Genomic DNA, 17751 nt, shown 5'->3' on the forward strand with positions numbered 1-17751 from the left:
GAAAAATGTTTTCACATTGTCCTTCACCGAGTGTTCACAGACAGCTTTGAAAAGAACACCAGGTTAGGAAAAGTCAACTGCCAAATAGCTTTTTTTCATCACTTCAAGTCTGTTTTGATTGCCATTTGTCCAAAATTACTTCATGAAAAAGCATCGTGGAATATCAGTGCTTGAGCAAATATCGAAGAACGTTAGGTTTTCGCATCAGTACTAGTAAAGGAACAACACGAGTGTCAACAGTATTGCCTCTGGTTATACAGAAATCTCGCCTTAGCTATATCAGTGCCTTTTTTAATATGACCCGGATCTTTCTGACTCGTAAATACCTTGGGGTGTTAGTTCTCATCTCATAGCGGTTTTCTATTAGTCTCGACCTTGGCATACTTGTATTTAGTACGTGCTTAGTTAATTTATTTACATTGTTGCAGATTAACAAACGTAGTTTACCGAGATGATTTTAGCCTTTGTCGTTAATTATTGATTCTATTCAAACTGTCAAGCAATTTAAAAAGGAATTGAAGGCGTTCGAAAAACCCTTGCGTAAACACTTTACTCTCCCCGCCCAGTTTTGCCCCTCGGTTTAGCACGGAAGAGTGAATACACGAACACTCCTAGGGTAAATTCGACTGATAAAGCAACGATTTTGACAATGAAAATATCATAAGAGAAAATCTTGTGCTGAAGTAATTCGCAACGAAAAAGTAAAAGAGTTTCTTCATTGAAGAAATTAATTAATAAACCGTTTTGTGCTGGTTAATATCTTGTCACTGATTTATGCCGTAAAATTCTTCTTAATTTAACTTTTGAAATTTAAGGTGAAAGGGATTCACTCATAACACTTTCATGGTTTAATCTGCTTTGTATGGGATGTCACTTACTCAGTGGTATCCAGCAACGTACGATGCCGAATGAATTCTATTTTAGCGCACGTCAGTCATTGAAGCTCAGGAAAGACGAATTCATTATGTCATGACGAGTTAAAAGGAACGTTTAAATTTTTCAAATAAAGGAAAAGTGATAAAAAAAGCAAACAAGAACAGGCTTTCCTTTGTTCAAGAGATTTCAATACCCCTACCTGCGAGTTTGTAAAAGTCAGCAGGCAAAATTCGTGATGTTAGCCAGTTTGGGTCATTAGATTTTAGCAGTAGGTTTGCTTTTTCACTGCTAAGTCATTTTGTTTAAGGATCAGATACGTTTTAAACTTCTTAGAAAAAGCCTCTTTACTCGATCTTCGGATCGGCAAGTTCTGCTGTTGTTCCGTAGCTATTTACTCTGGCATCTTGCCTAATCAGTGGGAAACATTGTCGGCTCATGTGACCCGAGTCCCAAATCAAGTGTCGTCATTGGTCGGAAATGATCGTGATCCTTCAATGGCCCTTGAAACACCCGAGAGGCTATTTGTCACTGAATATGCTTTCACTAGAGGAGCAAGGTTGTTGTATGTGACTTTATTTCGCCCCTTGGAGCTTGGGACCGCTGTTTCTAATGGTTAAGCTACCGAAGCGATAGCGTAGGATGAGACTCAAAGCATTAATTTGCTTGACTTTCCTTTATTATAGGATATCTTCAGGTAAGTTCCTTCAAAAGTGTATCTCTTCGAAGCTGTCCTTCGCTGTATACAAGTGCTCTATATTGACGCGCTTACAAGGTTAAGAATTCTCTTTCGGTAATGAATACTTGCTTTTTTATGTAACACCGGAGATTGCTTTGAACAGAGAAAGATACTTCCTTCGCTAGCCATTGACATGTGATTCTTTTCAAGCAATTTTTAGCGCGGAAAAACTTGTAATTTATACCGAAGTCGTCGACCATTTTTGTTCGAACAGTGATCCCACATTTCAACTCTGCGCCGAGATTGTAGAACGCACGCTTTCAATTTTTGAATTTTCGTGATTTAGATTTTTCTGTTTGCTTGAATAGCATCTTTGCATACCAGCGAAAGATCACTCTGCTTGTGAAATGTTCACAGCGGCAAAAATGAACTCGAGCAGTCCGAAATAATAACAACAACAACACAAGGTCGATCTTGAAGTGGCTTTTACACGTGCTATCTAAATGCATTTTCGCTTGGCTTGTGTCTTGGGTTACTTAGTTGAGAATTTGGAATGAAACTGCTTCTTCCTTAGGCGTCTGAGGATATGGCTCTATGTTGCGTGATGGAATTGAACTTTCAGATTTAAAGTTAACGGCGTTGCGCAGAATACCTGTAATGGCCACGCAAAATTTCGATCGGTCGTTCGATCCACTCGAATGTGGCATATTTTGCGAGTATTTCATACTAGATTCCTTGTGTATCATTTGTGACTTACAATTAAGCGACAAAAGCCAAATCATGAAGTTGTCTGTGCTAAGTGATCTCAGGATACCTTACGGGAATTAAAGGAGAACTTGATTTTGACATACGTGCGTAGTGTTGGAAAAGTTGTGAGCTTATATTATCGTGTTTATTTACAGAGCAGTTAGCAAATCCTCGGAGAACATTGGCGATGAATTAAACACTGGGCATGGATGCCCGTTTTCGGAACCATGTGTAATTTAACTTCCGCTCAAGATTGAAATTTTTAGCTAATGATTCGAAGTTGAAAATTAATGTCCTTCGGGCTATTCTGGTTAATTATCTGTTTTTTAATCTACAATGTGGTATGTTTTTATTTTCCATTGCTCGTATTTCCAGAACATTGGTAACTTGGTTTTTCTTTTTTAGTCTCACTGTCTCCAACTCATTCTCCAAAACTTTTATATGCCAATCGCAAGGACATAAGGATAGTTGAAAAAATTCACAAAAACCGTACTGCTTCAGAGACGATAGTAGTCGATGGTTTGGACGACTCAATTATTGCAGTGGATTTCTTCTTTGCGGAGGGCTATGTCTTCTGGACGGATGTTATCTTGGAGAAAATCAAGCGTATACCTGTCAGAGGAACGACAAGAAACGTAGAGGATGTGATTTCGTTGGGTTTGAGGAAACCCGAAGGCCTAGCTGTAGATTGGGTGGCCAGAAAGTTGTATTGGACCGACTGTGGTGATTCAGATTGGCAAACAAATAGGATAGAAGTTGCAAACTTAGATGGAACTAATAGAAAGGTTCTGTTTTGGAAAAATTTGGGTCTTCCAAGAGCAATTGCCGTTGACCCGCTCTATGGGTAAGTGTGACTAATTTTTCCTAATACGCCGCTTAATAAGTTCATGCAATATGTGGCCTTCTCTGTTTGCAAATAATTCGCTTTTCTAGAGAGTCCATTGATTGATTTTGCTTATTTTAAAGGGCTTTTAGTAAACCTCCTTAACACAGATGTCGCCTTTTCTAATGCTTTTGCGCTTTCAGGGATATATTCGGCCGGTGGGTTTAAGGAGGAAAAGATTAATGGACTACGCACAATTAAAAATACATTAGGGTACTCTGAGCTTTGATCTACGGCACATTGAAGACACATTTATCTATCAGCATTTTCGTTAGGCTATTTTTAGTTCTCTCTCTTTTTAACGTCTTTTCTTGCTGGCTGTTGTAAAGAGGAAACAGCACCTAGTCTTGAAAGTGCCAAAAGGAATGTATCACAGGCATTAAATACTGGCTCTAATGACTCATTCCAACCTTTATTTTAATAACCCCCTGTCGTTCTGTACAAAATAAATGTTGTTTTGTCCCTAAGCGTTAAGTATGGGAGATTTAATTTTTTTGGGATTTTTTTGATACTACCAAGGTCTGGTGGAAATTACTTGTAATGCATAGATTATTTAAATTTAGTAATTAGAATTCTTTAAAGTAAATAAAATTGTGTATGCATAGACGAAATCTTGCAGTCGACTGAACTAAGAACCCTCAAAGTGAATTATGCTTGGAAGTATTCAGAGTTTTTCTATGCTCTAAATGAGTTGGCCACGGACGTGTTAAAATCCTTAACAGAAGTAAATGGGCTCTTTTATTGAATGTCTCAGCTCTTGGACCAATATCAATTGATAAATAATCTGTGGTCTTGTATAAAGAGGGCTCTGTTAATGGACCAAAACAATAGCACTCGCCAAAATTTTATCTCACCTTTTCATAAATCACGACTAAATGAATGTTTTTTTAATTATCTATTGTTTACAAGGATTTATTTACACTGTGTAATAACAGAGTGAGTTCTGCTTTGTAAATTATGTACTACTAACAGTCAAAGATAAGATATTAATATGTGCTTTTTTTCTCTTCCTTTTTTTCTGTTAATTTTTTTGACATTGGTTTTCACTTTGTGGGTTTTTATACCCTTGTTCTCAGGTTTTTGTCTTTAAAGGGATCTTTGGTTTAGTTGTCAATATTTTTGGAACAGCACTAATTTGGATTTTTCTCTAGTTCTAATTTTATTTTTAACTGGTATCCTGTGTTAACGAAGCACAGTCATTGGTTCATTTGTCTGTCTATCAGACAGAGGATTCGGAGATATAAGCCAAGTTAGTGATTTACCTTTTTACTTCATAACAATATTTTCCATAAGAGATGCGTGATCTAGGAAACCTACCTCTTCATGTAATCAATAGAAGTGAATTGTTCAGTGGAACAGAACTTCTACTGGGCTTATTTCATTAATGAGCAGTCAATCCTCTTAAGGGATTTAACACAGCTTGTTTTGGGGAAAATGCTGTTATTCTTAGATGAAGTTACAATGTTTGTCAGGTAATCCATTAAAGAAGAAATTACCAGTGCCTTGTATTATCCACAGCCGGAAGGAAATAGGAAACAATAGATTAGCTGTGACTGTCTGCTCCTGATGACCTGTACATAAAGCCTGTTAATTCTTTGTACATTTTTAAAACTACTGTTCAAGTTAAGTTTTATTTAGAAAATAATGGCTGTAAGCTGAGGTGAAGACATATAAACTTCATGATGATGGCTCTATTATATACACAGTCCATTGGTGTGAACTCTTTGCTCACTTTAAGTTTAAGCATTTTGTCCTTAATGCAATCAGTCCGTAAAGTTTGATTGTTTACCAACAGAACCTTGTAATATTTTAGCCTCTATATACAGTTTTGAGATTTTCCTTTGTTTCTTAAGAAAATATGTGGAGTTCAGGATCAAAAAGTGGATTAGTTTCAGCTTAGAAACCCTGATTCGTGATACATTACATATCATGTTGCCCTTACAGTGCTTGGTGAGCTTATGTATTTTGAGGTTGATTGCTACTGTAGAAATAACTGAATTTATGTGTAATTATGTTCATTGAAAACTGTTATACAGTACTGCATTTCTAAGAAAGGAGAAAAACACTGAGTGAAACTTTGTCTTTAACACTGGGATTTTATTGTGGAAATGTTTCATTTGTATGTCAACAATCAAGTTGCAAGCAAATTTTGTGATGGACTTATCTCGTACATGTTGTAATAATTGCATAGTAAACAATAATTCTATACATGTATAAATTACAGTATACACATGCATGGTATTATTAATTCTACTCATGTATGGTACATGTATTATGTTACATGGTATTGTTGGGGAAATGATACAAATAAGGATATCCAGTATTTCTTAATAATATATAAATGTATGTATGTATTAATAATAATAATGATAATAATGATAATAATAATGATGATGATAATGATAATGATGCTAGTGTCCCAATCAAAAGGGGAAAGTCAAAACAGTACTTATAACGCTCATGCCTCCCACCTCTGCATCCCTATGCTGGTATTTGGGCTGAGTTTCTCTGGGTACTCCGGTTTTCCTCCCTCAGAAAAGTCGACTCCCAGCCTATTCCATCTGGCTGTGTTGCTTATGTCCGAGGTCATACATGGGTTGTGTTGAGGGGCTGAACACCTAGCTGACTACACAACCCCTTTGGGGTCTGACCTCTTGAACTGCGCCCTTAGCAGTTTAGTCTTTGACTGGTAGATAGGGCGATTAGCAAGTCAGGTCAGATCTCTACTGCAGAAGTCTGACTGTGCTTCTTGGCACTGTCAACATCCTGCAAAAGGTGCTCTACATCTGAGGTCCTGTGGACTTGATGGAGAGTTCCACATTGTAACATCTCCAGCTTAATATAAACTATATGTATACATACAATGTAATAATAATGACAACCACAGCAGTTGATGAAAATGACAAATTATGACGATGCCAGGTGATGGTAATGATAAATAACTGTCTCGCTAACTGCCGTCGCAACTGCAGCAACGATGCAACTCAACAAGGTTGAACTGAAAGCATACTATGGTGCCTCTGGCTGTTGCTTTATATTTTATGTGTGACCTTGGAGCACAGCTTACAGCCAGCGGGAATCAGCTGTATGCTGGTTTTTACTGAGGGAGGAAAACCGGAGAACCTGGAGAAAAACCCTCAGAGCAGAGTAGAGAACCAATACAAACTCAACCTGGCACTGATGGTGTTGGGTCAGGGAATCAAACCTGGGCCACAGTGGTGGGAGGTGAGTGCTGTCATCACTGTGCCAACATTGCACCAACCTGGCTCCCCAACCCTGCTCTCCATTGATTCCAATAATGATAATGATAATGATGATAATAATAATAATAATAATAATAATAATAATAATAATAATAATAATAATAATAATAACAATAATAATAATAATAATAATAATAAGGATTTGATAGGTGGATTGAAAAGCTAGGGATACCATTCAATGTTGGAGTAATTCAAAAAACTGCTTTGTTGGGAACTGCAAGGATTTCGAGGAAAGTGTTGGAAATGTGAAAAAGAGACAATTGTTAGCCTTTGGTCATTTGTTATGACTCGCCTAACAGAAGGAAAGACGGCAATGACAACAGCCAGAACATGATGTTAAATTTTATAGTAATAATAATAATAATAATAATAATGATAATAAGAAGAAGAAGTTGTAGTCGTAGTTGAGGGCTGAAAATTATTAACTCCAATGTGTGGTGACCACCCATGGCACTTTCCTTGAATTTTAGCTGCCCAGGACATAGTTTAGTGCCCCTGGATCCCATTAGTCTTATGAATTGAAGTATACATGAATACAATTCTTGCAGATTTTAAGAGGGCTTTAACTAACATCAACACTCAAAAATTTAACTGCCAGTAAATTGTTTTGGTATTCCTCCGTCAAGGTGAAGCAAATAGGCTGCCTCCATGCTTATTCCTCATTTTATTTTTTGTGTCAGTGGTGGCTCATTTTTTCACAAATGTTTTGTAGTTCTCTTCACTCCCAGCCCAATTAGCTTTATAAAACTGTGCAAGGGATCATAAAGCGATCATAGTGCTTGTAAAACGGGCGCATGACAGCAAAGTACTCTGGGTGAAGCTGGAGTCACATTGCAACAGAAAATTCAAATTGGCATTTGATTAAGTCCTGTTTGGAATTTTCCACCTAAAAGGTAAAAGTTCACAGAATTCAGGGAAATAAAAGTTGAGGAAAAGAAATGAATGGTAGTCCAATTAAACTTCATGTTATTTTATTTTTGTTTTAACTTCATACTTCACAATAATTAACAAGCTGGATATGAGGTGATTAAATCTCAATGTTTAGTTGCCCCAGATCTTTCGTTTACGTCACCACTGAGGATCTGGATGTTTTATAAATGAGAATAATTATAGTAAAGGTCACAATCGTGATATTACCATTTTTAAATGTCAAATATTGTCATTATGAGATAGGCAGAGTACTTGCAATCGATTATGCTCTAATCACATCACATCAACTTGTCAATTCAAAATATCCTTTCTGCCCCTAAGGGATTTCCTGCAGGGACCAATAAATTTGTCTAGTATAAGGCAGAGGAAAAGCTATAAGTGGAGGGGATTGAGTGAAAGGGTGAATATTCTTGTGACTTGAAGCAAGGAAATGAAGCCTGAAATTTAAAGAAGAATTATCAGGGTCGTAACGAGGTATATTTTTTTGTAACTGATCCGACATTTTTACCCGAAATTTTGAACCCCGATCCCAAAAATGATGAGTATTTTTATCCCTGAACCGGCAAAAATGTGATCCCTGATCCCTCATTCCATGAAAAATATGGCTGATCCCGATCCCACGCGTTGTGATTCCAGATCCCAGAGCTGTGATCCTTGATCCTGGTCCTTTTCAGACCTTTGATCCATGATCCCATATACCTCGTTACGACCCTGAATTATGCTCCAGTAATTGCTTTAATTAAATCAAGGTTGAGGTCATTCAGAGACGTTTTTTGAGTCCCTAACTTAATTTTGTGAGTTTGTTTATGCCCTACATGCACAGTTAGAGGTTTAGTTAAGTTCATGCAACTCAAGGGGACAGAGCCTTCCAAGTTTCAGCACCAAGGCAGTGGAACTCAATACCATTACGAGCTTCAGGCCATAACAGATATTTGAACAGTTTTAAGTTGGGCTTTAAGATTCCTCTTGCATTTTATTTGTAAAAAATTTCCCTATTTTTTTCTTCTACAGATTAATTAAGTGTCATTAGCATATTTAGGTTGATGTATTTTGCATTTTTTTTGTTTGTGTAGGTTCATGTTTTGGACTGATTGGGGGGAAGAGCCCAAAATAGAGAGAGCTGAAATGGATGCTTCAAATCGTCAGTCAGTTATCCAACAAGACATTTATTGGCCCAATGGGCTGACAATAGACTACAGCGCTCATAAAATATATTGGACAGATGCCAAATTGTATTATATAGATAAGGCAAATTATGATGGCTCAGGCCGTGAGAAAGTATTTAAATCTCCTGCACAGTGTACTTTGGGTCATCCATTTGATCTGACGTTGTACGAGAATAAAATATATTGGACAGATTGGAAGACAAGAGGGATTCACTCCTCAAACAAGAATACTGGAATGCGGTGCCAAATGATTTCATCAAATGCATATCCTCATATGGGCATTCGGGCATTTGAATCGACAAGACAGAAATCCAGACCTGGTAAGTTAATGTTGTAAAATATTTAAGTTGCATTCAAAAGCTTGATTTTTTTCAGTCTTAATTTCGGTCTGAAAGTTGTGGGGCCAATTCGATAAAAAAGTTACTTGACTGTGTAGTTTTTTACTCATGTAAATCACGCGTGTCAAGTCCAACTTGTAAATTCATGAATTCAATAAAAGATTTTTCTGCACTGGATGGAATTTACATGTGCAGCCCGGGTCATGATATAATAATTTTAACGGACAACTGTAGCTTTACTATTGTAACGGAACTTGAATACGCTTGTAGACTACATATGTACAGTAAGTTCCATTTGCACGAAGTTTATTTGTTCAAGCTGGTGGCCTACTGCTGCAAGTAAATATGTGAATGCTTCGACAGAGAGGCGATATTTGTTCTGAAATTCAAGACGAACAACCGTCTTTCCTCAAAATTTCTAGGCTTTCAACTTGTACACTAAAAGTGTCACTTCTTTTATTGATCTGACCCCCCTGGTTAGTTGAGTGTGGTGGTCTGGGTTGTGGAACGAACACCAGTCCCCAGTTGGTTAAAGGCTGAATAACTTTATCCGGTGGATGAGTCACTATCCAGAGTGTAAAATAATTATTATTATAATTCGATGTATTTTGTCCTTCCTTTTCATTGGCTGAGAGCCCCCACATGACCTGCAAATAACTGCCTACAAATAAGTGTTTTGCTGCAAGTAATATTCTGCTCATGCGCAGTTGACATCACGCTCTTGTGAGAAAATGGCAGATCGGTTCCTTGAGCCGTCAGAGAATGATTCGACATCTTTAGTTGATCGAAAGAACAGTGAGAATACTAAGAAAGAAACAAAAGTTGCACTCAACGTCTTTCGAGAGTATCTCAAGGAAAGAAAGGTAGCTTTGTTGATTCCTAGTGTTATCGAATGTTTGACTGTAAGTGAAATATATACAGCACTGTAAGTCTACAAATATAATTATGCTAGGAAGGAAACCAATTGATTGGTGCCATTACTTGACTCTGTAAGGCAGCGCGTGCTTACGGCTTCTCAGAAACAAAAACAAAAAAAAAACTCGGTGATAGAATGATAAAACAATTATTGACCTCGGTTATTGCAAAATATCGTGATTTGTCAGTGTCTCGCAGATCAATTATTTGCCTCAGCCTTCATCTTCGGCTTCGGCAAATAATTGATCTGCTCGCCACTGACAAATCATGATATTTTGCTCAACCTCGTCCAATAATTGTTAATACTTTGCATTAAAAGTTGATGAAGACTGTCTTACACACCTTTTAACTAGAGTGTGTATACGTGTAGTCACAATTATGAGCCTGGGCAAATACTGAAATCTTTGCAGATCGAGATTGAAACTGACGGATCGTGACTTTCTCACCGGAAAACATTTACTGGCCCTTTTAATATATAACTGGGACCAATTCCTTATCTGTAAATTGGGTTAATTACTACAGTAGGATAGTATTTCTTCAAACTTAGCAATTGTGAGAATTTATACAATAACTTAGTCCAGAATTTGTCCACTGCTCATTTACTTCCTTTACAGGTAAAAATCCTTGCAATTCAACCACTAATGGAGGTTGCAGTCATTTGTGTTTGTTGAATACCAGTGGTCGTTCCTGCGCATGTCCAACAGGTGTAAGGCTTCTATCAGACCAAAGAACATGCGAGAAAGGTACTAACGAAAGACATTGACTCAAAAATGGTGATTTAAAGTGCGTACATGTATAATCCCTAATTCCTTTTGTTTTAAACATATAAAGAGATATTACACAGTATGACGCTGAAAAATGCCAGCTGTCTGGTTATAAGTCTTAGAATCAGAGAGAATGAGAATGTTGATGTCATTTCAAGAGTGTATTTATCGCACAGTTGGGAAGACCAACCTATTAATAATTTTATTAGTAAAGTGAGATAAATAAATGATGAGAATCTGATACTGTCAAACTGTTCAATAAAGAATTAGTGTATTTTGATTGTCATGTGTCCTGAAAAACAACTTGCAAACTGTTCTAATACAGTAAATCACGTTATAAAACAATTTGAATGACAAAACAATAGGTCTGTATATTATAGAATATTGATATAAATATTGTTTGTGAATTGACATGAGTTGTACAATCATGTAACTCTTGCTACATGTAACCTCTAAGTCTTTTCTTTGCTCAGACAGCTAGCTGAAATCCTCAGGGAAGTCAATTAATTATATTGCACAAGTACCTAGGATAATGTGAAAATTTATTTAAGCCACTTTAAGGCTTTTAAGTAATAAAATTAATACTGAACGAAATGATATGTGAAATGAATCATATACTGCACTTTGGATATGAAATCAAGTAAAGCTATGATCCTCGCAGTTATGGACTCAATTTTAGCAATTGCGTAGAAAAGCCTGACAGCGTCAGTGGCTTCATAGCTCAGTTGGTTAGAGCATTGCACCGGTATTGTGAGGTCACAGGTTCAAACCCTGTTGAAGTCCTGTATTTTTCAGGCTTCTCTATGCAGTTGCTAAAATTGCGTCCATAACTGCGAGGATCATAGCTTTTAATTACTTGATTTCATATCGGCAGTGCAGTTTCGTTCATTGATTCATTCCTCACGGGATGATTAGAACCCACAAATGACCAGCTCCCAACATCATGCAGTGGCTGGATAGCTCAGTTGGTCAGAGCATCGCACAAGTATCGCAAGGTCACAGGTTCAAACCCTGTTGAAGTCCTGAATTTTTCAGGCTTCTCTACGCAATTGGTAAAATTAATTGCGTCCATAACTGTGAGGATCATATCTTTACTTGAAAAGTAATACTGCCACTCCGCTGAAGAGCAGTAAGGTATCTTCTGTCAAATCTTGGACCCTTAATAAAAAGAGAGTTCTGAATCAGTGAATGTATTAATGGAAAAACTAGCATAACGTAGGAAAAAATCGAGTATCAATGACTTTGTTCTATCAACAATTCTCTATTTCACAGGTCCGGTTAACTTTCTATTATTGGCAAGGAAAGAGGATATCAGGCTTATCTCGCTGGACACATCTGATTTTACTGATGTTGTTGTTCCAGTCTTTGGTATCAGACATGCAGTTGCTATTGATTTTGACCCTGTCGATAAATTCATTTATTGGAGCGATGATGAGAATCTTGAAATTAAGAGATCCAGAGTGAATGGCACAGGTATAGAACTTTATGCACTATTTGTATGCAAGCCACTAGGCTTTGTAAGTTTTTTTAAACCTCTTGGGGTCAAACAGTCAGCCCAAATAATGCAAGCCTGCACACTAGTGAAAAGTGGTTCCTTGCACCATTCCCCTCTGAACTCCCATTTTCCAAGTCTTAGTGGTCCTGTTTTGAACTTAGGGTGTGTGCAAAATATTTTGTTAAAATGGAAGGCACTGCAGAAATTTGCATTTAGTAACCATTAGCAAGAAATCTATTACAATGGCACTTAACCATACGGTTGGGTCACGGAATGTGGACTTTGTTTCCTCGCACCCTTCCCCTCTGAACTCCCATTTTCCAACTCTTAGTGGTCCTGTTTTGGACATAGGTGCATGCAAAAGATTTTGTCAAAATGGAAGGCACTGCAAAAATCTGCATTAAACCATTGACACCTTGAATGTGCAAGGATTCTCCCAGTTGATGAGTAAAATCGTCTTGCATTAGACAGAGTAAAATCTGTTAAGTCTCACCGCCAGAGGTCTGTGGGACCGTGGAGGGGACATACATTGTAGTTTTTGATTGCTTAACTTAAAGGTTCCCGTTGAAACCTCAAACACACTAGGACACCCCAGGTATTAATTGGTATCAGAGGAATCTTAAAAGAGATCTGTTTGAAAGTTTGTGGTTATATACATGGTACATGTATATTGATGGCCATTTTATAACCCATTGACTCCCGGGGGGTTCCCCATTGACAAGTAAAATCGTCTGGCATTAGACAGTCTGGCCGGTTTAGGTGTCCAAGGGTTAATTATTCCTTTTGAATTCAAAGTATACCACCAAGAGTATAAATTTTAAAGCAGACAAAACACCTCAAAAGAAGTTGCTTTTACTTTTTACAAATTGTTTTCTTGGTTTCAGATGTAGAGGTTGTCATAGCTTCGCAAATCAAACGTCCTGATGGAATTGCTGTTGATTGGGTGGCACGCAATTTGTACTGGACTGACACTGGTACTGATCGAATTGAAGTCAGTCGATTAAATGGAACAGCAAGAAAAGTTCTAATCAGCGAAAATCTGGATGAACCACGAGCGATTGCTTTGGATCCTTCTCATGGGTAAGCACTTGATTACAGATAGTGTTGTGATGTTTTTGGGAGGGAAATAAGACAAGAAACAAAAAACAAGGCACTTGTGGCCAAAAAATAAGGTCCATTTGAATACTACAAGTAATCCACATTGTTTTAATTTGCTTTGTACAGTGAAGCGTGGCAAATGCATTTTTGCTTAGTCTATAATTCCAGCTTGCAAAGATTAGAGCCAGCAGATAGTATTCTGTATCTTCATCATGTTGTAATTGAAAGAAGAGTCTTTTACATGTGAATGCAAACATAACGTTAAGCTATCCTTTCCTAAGTGTAACCCTGTCTGATAGTGCATGTAATTATTTGGAGAATAAATCTGTGTTTGTGTCCTTGGGGAAAAAAATTAAAGGGGATTTTCGTTTATAGCAATAAACAATTTCCAAATTATGATAGGAACTGATTTAGTTTTTCTTTTTTGTCAGCTACATGTATTGGACTGACTGGGGAAAGAATCCAAAGATAGAAAGAGCAGGACTTGATGGAAGCCATCGCATTACCTTGGTGAACGACTCCATAGCATGGGCAAATGGGATTGCCATTGATTTCCATGAACAGAAGATTTATTGGGCAGATGCTAAATACGACAAAATTGAGGTTATGAATATGGATGGGAGCAATCGAAGACCATTGCTGAATGAAAATTTTCCACACGTGTTTGGTTTTACTTCTAATGGAGATAAGCTATATTGGACAGACTGGCAAAAAAGGAACATAGAAAGTATCACTAAAGACACTCGAAAAGACAGAAAAATCCTCATTGAAAACCTACCGGATTTGATGGGATTAAAAGCAGTTAACCTCAGCCTTAATCTAGGTGAGAATATTGTAGTTTTCCTTACCCGAAACGATGACACCCACTTTGTTGTGTTTTCCGGGTTCTCTGCTGCACTATTTTGTAAGGAGATATTGCATTTTGTTTTTCAAAACAGACCATCCACTGTAATTAAAAATCTTCAAAAAACCTTGTGTACTGTTATTGGAACTTGGAGCTTGCTTCTCTGAGGTTGATAAAATGATGAAAATGTTCCTTTATAGGATCGAACCCCTGTCAGCAAGATAATGGAGGATGCAGTCACTTGTGCCTGTACAGTCCAATAGGAGTCAATTGCGAGTGTCCCGATGGAATGGAAATACTTGCAGACAAGAAGAGTTGTATTTGTAAGTATTCTCATGGTTATTTTCCTGGCTTTGGAGAGCTTATTCTGTTAGGCCCGTTTTAAACGTCGCATTTTACATGTTCCGAATCTAATGCAAATGAGCGAAAACAATAGATTTTTCTCATTTGCATTAGATTTGCCAAGTGTAAAATGCGACCTTCAAAACGGGCCTAAGTGATAAATGCAGTTGAAGAGTGTAATTGGATCTCTGTATGTGATTGTGGTTCTAATCCTGCTTTTTGGAGAAAGGTGGAGGAGTAGTCCCAAACTCCTTGAGACCGTTCTGACACTCTTGATACAATACTCTGCTTTTTCTTTTTGATCAAGCTAATCACTAGCACCTACAATGTGCTCAATGTAATAATAACTTTATTAAAGGGTCGATTTTAATTAAGACTGGGCCACTAGCTGGGTACACGAAAGAAAGTCGTAGTTTGGTTTTTGAAGAGAGGGGAAAACCGGAGTACCCTGAGAAAAACCTCGTAGAGCAGAATAGAGAACAACCAAACTCAACCAACATGGGACACCAAATTTTGGGAATCAAACGCATTCGTGGGGAGGTGAGTGCTCTCACCACTGCGCCATCCCTTTTCTCTACTCTGTTTGATAGCTTTCGTCTTAATCATCCACAGTGCCGGAAGCGTTTCTATTGTTCTCCAGTCAAGAGAATATAAGGAGAATCTCCTTGGATACCAACAACGGAGTAGTGATTCCTTTGGTGGGTGTGAAAGATGCGCGTGCGTTGGACTTCAACGTTGATGAGATGCAAGTTTACTGGACGGATGGGACCCAAAAGACGATAAGCAGAGCTTTCCTCAATGGCAGCCACATGGAACCGATAATTGAAGTAGACTTGTCATTTCCGGATGGTCTGGCTGTGGACTGGATTGCTAAGAACCTGTATTGGACGGACGCAAGCAATCATCGAATAGAAGTGTCCCGGTTGGATGGGCAACACAGAAAAATGTTGATTTGGAAGGATGTATGGGAACCACATGAACTGGTGCTTCATCCGGTCTCAGGGTAAAATTCTGCTTTTCAAATTAAACCAATAGAAACAAGGAACGATCGGTATCCGACGTTCTGGTCAAGGAAGCTTGTTTTACTCTATCTTGTTTGGTCCTTGGTACTGGCTGAGGATATCCCGCAGTTGGCCACTGCGTGCTTTCTTCCACATTACTATAATTATCCACATACATATAATATGTACGTCAACACTCTTACCAGGAGAAAGTGTCTTGTTACAGCCCTTTTTCCGCTTCTCTGTGTAAGAAGCGGTTCCGCGCGTGAGCGACCGGGCAAGCTGGAGAAATTTCAATAAAGAAGACAATTAAGTCGAACCCCATACGGAAAAATGGCTTGTTTTGGTCGTGTCGTGTTACGTTTGTCCCTCATCTAATTAAATGCTCTTTTTGCAACAAAATTTATAGGGCAACTTCGCAAGCATGGCATGTCACAGTTATTTAAGATTGCGGCCCCTGGAAATTTTGAAGGTGGAAATTTTTTTCCAACACGAATACGTTTTTGAAGAAGTTTCCAACCAGGGGCCCGTTTCTCGAAAGTCCCAAAAACTTTTCGGGCCCGAAAAGCCATCTGTGAAACTGCCAACCACTTGTTTTAGAAAGCCGATCTTTTAACATGTTTTTAAGATAACAAAAAGAAAAATGAATATGAAGTTTGACGATTTAAATCCTCTCCGTTCTTGAGATACAAAGGGAATTGTTACACCCGAAAATGGCCCGTAAAATTTCGGGACTTTCGAGTAACCGGTCCCAGATTCATTCGAAACAAGTTCTCCGGTCTTGCGCAAGACTGTTTTATTGCACCAGGTCTTCACGGGATTCGATTTTATTCCTCACACTTGGTCTGAAGTATAAAAGTTTAACGCTTTGGGAGGTTAATGTGCATTTTTTTGTAGGCATATGTACTGGGTGAACGGTGGAAGAAAGCCAACTATAGAAATAGCTGACTTAGATGGATCAAACAGACGCACTTTATTCAAAAACCCAACTCCTCCTGCTGGCTTGACAATCGACTCTTCGACCGGATTAATCTTCTGGGCCGATCAAGACAGGAGGGTGATTGAGTGTGCAAACTTAAATGGAACAAATAGGCGAATTGTCGTGTCAGGGCTGCCAAAGACATTTGCCCTGACACAATTCAAGGATTATATCTATTACGCTGACTCATCAACAATTTACCGAGCTAATAAGACGAATGGATTGGATCCGACGCGAATTGAGAGCAATATTGACATTATTATGGACATCCTTGTATTTCACAGCAGCAGACAGGAAGGTATGTAAAGAATTTTGTACATAAAGGAAACGAACTTAAATTTAAGTGTCTAGTTGTTCTAGCGCTAGAGCGCTAATTGGGGGCAAATCAAGTCAAATGTTGGTTTTTGAAGAGAGGGGAAACCGGAGTACCCGGAGAAAACCTCTCGCTGCAGAGTAGAGAATCAACAACTCAACCCACATAATTGTGACGCCGAGTCTGGGAATCGACCCGGGCCACATTGGTGGGAGGCGAGTGCTCTCACCACAGCGTCATTTATGCACCCCATATTTTGTCCGGTAGTATCCCTTATTGCTAGTTTTCATTGAATCCCAGTCTTCCACCGCGCGCACTCATGAAATAACTGTTAAGTACTTGTCAAGCATGCTAATTATCAAGCAGATTTGGTACTAGAATGGTGTGAGATGGTCTCAGACTGCTCGTTTTCGATGAGATTCAATAGAGGGGTCCTTGCAACAAATTGTCCCTGCAGTTGTAAATTTTTGTGGTCGCACTGGGTATTTTGGATTCGGCGAAAACATTCACCATTACGACAGCAGAATTTTTGAAGCTTTGTAGTAATTACCGATTTGATGACTTGTTTATTAATTTTTCTGGCCAGGGCCTAAAAGAAACTCTCGATAAGAATAGCGTATGTGCGTTTTGGCTTTCAATAGATACTCTTCCGTATTGCAGCAAGGGGCCTGTTTAACATTGTTCTAGGTTCCGATGTGTTCTTATGCGATAAGTGCTTGATATACCGGTATGTCAGCGTTTTTCTTGTAACACCTCCATTCATGTTTCAGGCTGGAATCCTTGCGCCGCCGACAACAATGGATGTAGCCATCTTTGCTTCGCCAAACCAGATAGCACAAGAGTGTGTTCCTGTCCCACGCACTATCAGTTATTAGATACGGACAACCAAACTTGCGAAGGTAAACTAAACTTTTAAAGGACCTTAAAGGCATCCATGCCTATCGTTTTAACAAATTGCAGAGGTTATAACTTTGATAAATCGCAGAAGCGGACAAGTATTAGTCAATCAATAGGTGGTGCAGGCTCCCAGCAGCAAACGCACAAAAAATTCGGACGCGAAGACCCCAATTGGTTTCGTTGTTTCCTCGTATTATTCTTAATTTCCGAAGTTAGTAGGACAG

General features: G+C 38.3%; 1 protein-coding gene across 1 annotated transcript in view; it reads left to right on the forward strand.

The window, feature by feature from the left end:
• Positions 1-1290: 1290 nt before the first annotated feature.
• Positions 1291-17751, forward strand: part of LOC137969454 (low-density lipoprotein receptor-related protein 6-like) — a 25552-nt gene continuing 9091 nt past the window's right edge. Inside the window, exons 1-11 of the mRNA XM_068815693.1 lie at positions 1291-1570; positions 2705-3143; positions 8449-8861; positions 10409-10537; positions 11831-12031; positions 12938-13133; positions 13583-13974; positions 14196-14318; positions 14950-15340; positions 16236-16615; positions 17401-17529. Of these exons, the coding sequence (XP_068671794.1) occupies positions 1516-1570; positions 2705-3143; positions 8449-8861; positions 10409-10537; positions 11831-12031; positions 12938-13133; positions 13583-13974; positions 14196-14318; positions 14950-15340; positions 16236-16615; positions 17401-17529 (2848 nt within the window). The 5' untranslated portion in view covers positions 1291-1515. The remainder of the gene's footprint in view (positions 1571-2704; positions 3144-8448; positions 8862-10408; positions 10538-11830; positions 12032-12937; positions 13134-13582; positions 13975-14195; positions 14319-14949; positions 15341-16235; positions 16616-17400; positions 17530-17751) is intronic.

Source organism: Montipora foliosa, chromosome 9 (genome assembly GCF_036669935.1).
Source record: "Montipora foliosa isolate CH-2021 chromosome 9, ASM3666993v2, whole genome shotgun sequence".
Lineage (NCBI taxonomy): Eukaryota > Metazoa > Cnidaria > Anthozoa > Scleractinia > Acroporidae > Montipora > Montipora foliosa.